The sequence below is a fragment of the Bison bison genome, unplaced genomic scaffold (genome assembly GCF_000754665.1).
Source record: "Bison bison bison isolate TAMUID 2011002044 unplaced genomic scaffold, Bison_UMD1.0 scf7180017857213, whole genome shotgun sequence".
In the NCBI taxonomy this organism is placed as follows: domain Eukaryota; kingdom Metazoa; phylum Chordata; class Mammalia; order Artiodactyla; family Bovidae; genus Bison; species Bison bison.
In genome coordinates, this window is record NW_011487786.1 from 39375 (window position 1) to 43274 (window position 3900).

At 38.2% G+C, this 3900-nt stretch overlaps 1 protein-coding gene across 1 annotated transcript in view; it reads left to right on the forward strand.

The window, feature by feature from the left end:
• Positions 1–798, forward strand: part of LOC105003284 (olfactory receptor 52D1-like) — a 1051-nt gene extending 253 nt beyond the window's left edge. Inside the window, exon 2 of the mRNA XM_010860340.1 lies at positions 1–798. This exon is cut by the window's left edge and continues 6 nt beyond it. Coding sequence (XP_010858642.1) covers positions 1–798 — 798 coding nt within the window.
• Positions 799–3900: the final 3102 nt, after the last annotated feature.

Sequence of the window (3900 nt, forward strand, 5' to 3'; positions counted from 1 at the left end):
ACAGACAGTGCCCTTCATGCGCCCATGTACCTCTTCCTTTGCCTCCTCTCACTCACTGACCTGGCTCTCAGCTCCACCACTGTGCCCAAAACATTGGCTATTTTGTGGTTCCAAGCAGGTGAGATTTCCTTTGATGGGTGCCTGGCCCAGATGTTTTGTGTCCATTCTATTTATGCTCTAGAGTCCTCGGTTCTTCTTGCCATGGCCTTTGATCGATACGTGGCAATCTGCAACCCACTGAGATACACAACCATCCTCAACCATGCTGTCATAGGTAGAATCGGCCTTGTGGGTATATTCAGGAGTATAGCTGTTGTCTCCCCCTTCATCTTCGTGTTGAGGCGACTGCCCTACTGTCAGCACCATGTCATGGCACACACATACTGTGAGCACATGGGCATTGCTCGACTGGCCTGTGCAAACATCACTGTCAATATAGTCTATGGGCTAACTGTGGCCCTTCTGGCTGTGGGTCTGGATTCCATCCTCATTGCCGTTTCCTATGGCTTTATTCTCCATGCTGTCTTTCGTCTTCCATCTCAAGATGCCAGGCGCAAGGCTCTGAGTACCTGTGGCTCCCACCTTGGTGTCATCCTGGTCTTCTACATCCCTGCCTTCTTCTCCTTTCTCACCCACCGTTTTGGCCAACACCGAGTCCCCAGGCACGTGCACATCTTTCTGGCTAATCTCTATGTTCTGGTGCCTCCTGTGCTCAACCCAATCATCTATGGGGCTAGGACCAAGGAAATTCGGAGTCGACTTCCAAGACTGCCTCACTTGTGGAAGGTCTCAGTATGAGTTCTTGCAGCAGTTGGGGATGAAAATGAAAGGTAAATGGGAAGGATAATTATCCAGCTACATTTACATAGATAAAGCCTATGATGTGAGAGAAATGGTGATATGGAAAGAAGCGCTTTATGAAGAATGATCAGATAAATGGGACTTGTTAAGGATTACACTGAATATGCTCTTTGAGCAATTCTGAATTGCGCAGAACAAGGTAATAAGGTAGTTTCTGTATCATCTCAGAAGGGACAGTAGCTTTCCAAAATGCTAGTCAGTTCTGTTCTGAAGTGGACACTGCATCTCACAGTGGGTTTTTCTATTGGAATGTTAAGTGACAAAAAAAGAAAACCAAAGATGAAACATCTGGAGTGAACTTGAATCTGAACTCCAAAACTTTAGACAGTGGTTAAGAGCACAAGATCTGAAATCAGAGGGCCAGAGTTTGAATGCTTTCTCCTTTATTGTTGGTTTTCCACTTTGAGCATGTTACTAAACATTTCTATGTCTATTTTGGTGAACTGTAAAATTGGGACAATGATTAATTATATCTAACACTTGAATTACAGTGAGGATTAAGTAAATTACTGAATGTATGTACAACATGTAGAACAATGCCTGAAAATGCTCAATAAACAAATAAATGATTAAAAGCTTCTCTAAAAAGCTTCTGCACAGCAAACAAAACAAAAGACCGCCTACAAAATGAGAAGATATCTGCAAATCATATATCCAATAAGGGGTTAATACTGAAAGTATATAAATAACTCATACAACTCAACAGCAGAAAAACAAACAAACATATTAAAAATGGACAGAGGTTCTGAATGGGCATTTTTCCAAAGAAGAGATTCAGATGGCCGACAAGCATACAAAAAGAGTTCAGTGTCACTTAATTACTAGGGAAATAAAAGTTAGAAACACAATGAGATATCAATCACACTTGTTAGGATGATTAATATAAAAAATGACAAGACATTATTACATATAAAATACATAACTAATAAGGACCTGCTATGTACCACAGGGAACTCTTGTTCAATACTCTGCAATGCTCTATATGGGAAAATAATCTTAAAAAGAGTGGATATATGTATTGTGTATGCATATGTATAACAGATTCACTTTTCTGTACACATGAAACTAACACAGCATTGTATATCAATTATAGATAATTTTTTTTATTTTTAACTTTACAATATTGTATTGGTTTTGCCATATATCAAAATGAATCCACCACAGGTATACATGTGGTCCCCATCCTGAACGCTTCTCCCTCCTCCCTCCCCATACCATCCCTCTGGGTCGTCCCAGTGCACCAGCCCCAGGCATCCAGTATGGTGCATCGAACCTGGACTGGCGACTTGTTTCATATATGATATTATATGTATATATTATACATGTTTTTTTAAAAAAGACACAGTCTGTTTTCCCAAGGCTCATAGAAAATCAAAAGAGATCAAATAAAATGATGATAATATTTATCCTTAAAATTATTTTTACCTTTATAAAAAGCTTCAGGATGAATCAAGTAACAAGTAAAAAGTTGTTCTAAAAACTAAAACAGACAAGATAAGCATGGTGAGGATACAGGGAAAGGGGGAACCCTGGGGCATTGTTTCTAGGAATGTGTATTGATGCAGTCACAATGGAAAACAGTATGGAAATTCTTCAAAGACGTAATAGGAAGACCATATGATCCAGCTTTTCAAATATGGGTATTTATCAAAGAATACAAAAACACTAATTTGAAAAAATATGTGTGTGCTAGTCAGTTGTGTCTGACTCTTTGCGATCCCATAGGCTATACCCGATCAGGCTCTTCTGGCCACAGAATTCTCCAAGCAAGAATACTGGAGTGGTTTGCCATTCCCTTCTCCAGGGAATCTTCCTGACCCAGGGATCGAACCTGGGTGTCCCGCATTACAGGCAGATTCTTTCCCGTCTGAGTGACCAAAAGATACATAGACCACTAAGTGCACTGCAGTAATATTTACAACAGCTGAGATATGGAAACTAACTTCTGATAAATGGATGAATGGATAAGGAAGATGCAGTGTGTATGTCGACTGGAATACTACTAAGTCATAAAAAAACATGGTATCTTTCCATTTATGACAACATGGATGGACCTTGAGGGTATCATGCTAAGTGAAATAAACCAAATGGAGAAAGATAAATACCATATGATTTCACTCACATGTGAAATACATAGATAAATAAACAACCAGAGAAGCAAACCAATACAAACTAAAACAAACACATATATAGAGAGAAAAGAATAGTGATTACCAAAGAGGAAAGTGACTTGAAAAAGTTGGCTGACAGATGGAAACTAAAGTTTGATGCTGAGCAAGCTGCAGTGTACACAGAAGTTGAAATATAATGTTGTACACATGAAACTTATATAGGTTATAAATCAATAATATCTGTTTTTTTAATTAATAATATTTTAAGCATTTTAGGGCTTCCCTGGTGGCTCAGATGGTAAAGAATCCACCTGCAATGAAGGAGACCTGGGTTTGATCCCTGGGTTAGGAAGATTCCCTGAATAAAGGAAAAGCTACCCACTCCAGTATTCTGGTCTGGAGAATTCCATGGACTGTATAGTCCATGGGGTTGCAAAGTCCACTGAGCAACTTGGCTAAACATTTGAGCCTAATGTTAAAGGAAACAAAAATTCCAACACACATAAAAATTATTATTACATGAATAAAAGAGTAATCATCATGAAAGACTTGAGTAAAAATATATGTGGGAAAATGGAGCAGAGTCAAGGAAACAAAGCAGTATATTAAATTCCTGACAGTTAAGAAAAGCTTGTTTATTTACTTTGAAATACATAATGGTGAGTTAACAATTTCTAGGGCATAAAGAGTCCATATGGTCCACTTTAAATGGTCATATGGGAGTTTTAAATGTCAATATTCACAATATACTGAAAATTATGTCTATTTCTACCTTTTAAACTTTGAATGATAATTTTTAGTTGTCAAAGTTCTGAAGGGGGCATATAGTGTTTTGAATATTCTTTTAGACACTCCAATGAAGACCACAGTTTGAAGTTATTCAAGAGAGGTCTATTAGAAGGAAAGTTACAGTATTCTGAAGTTATGG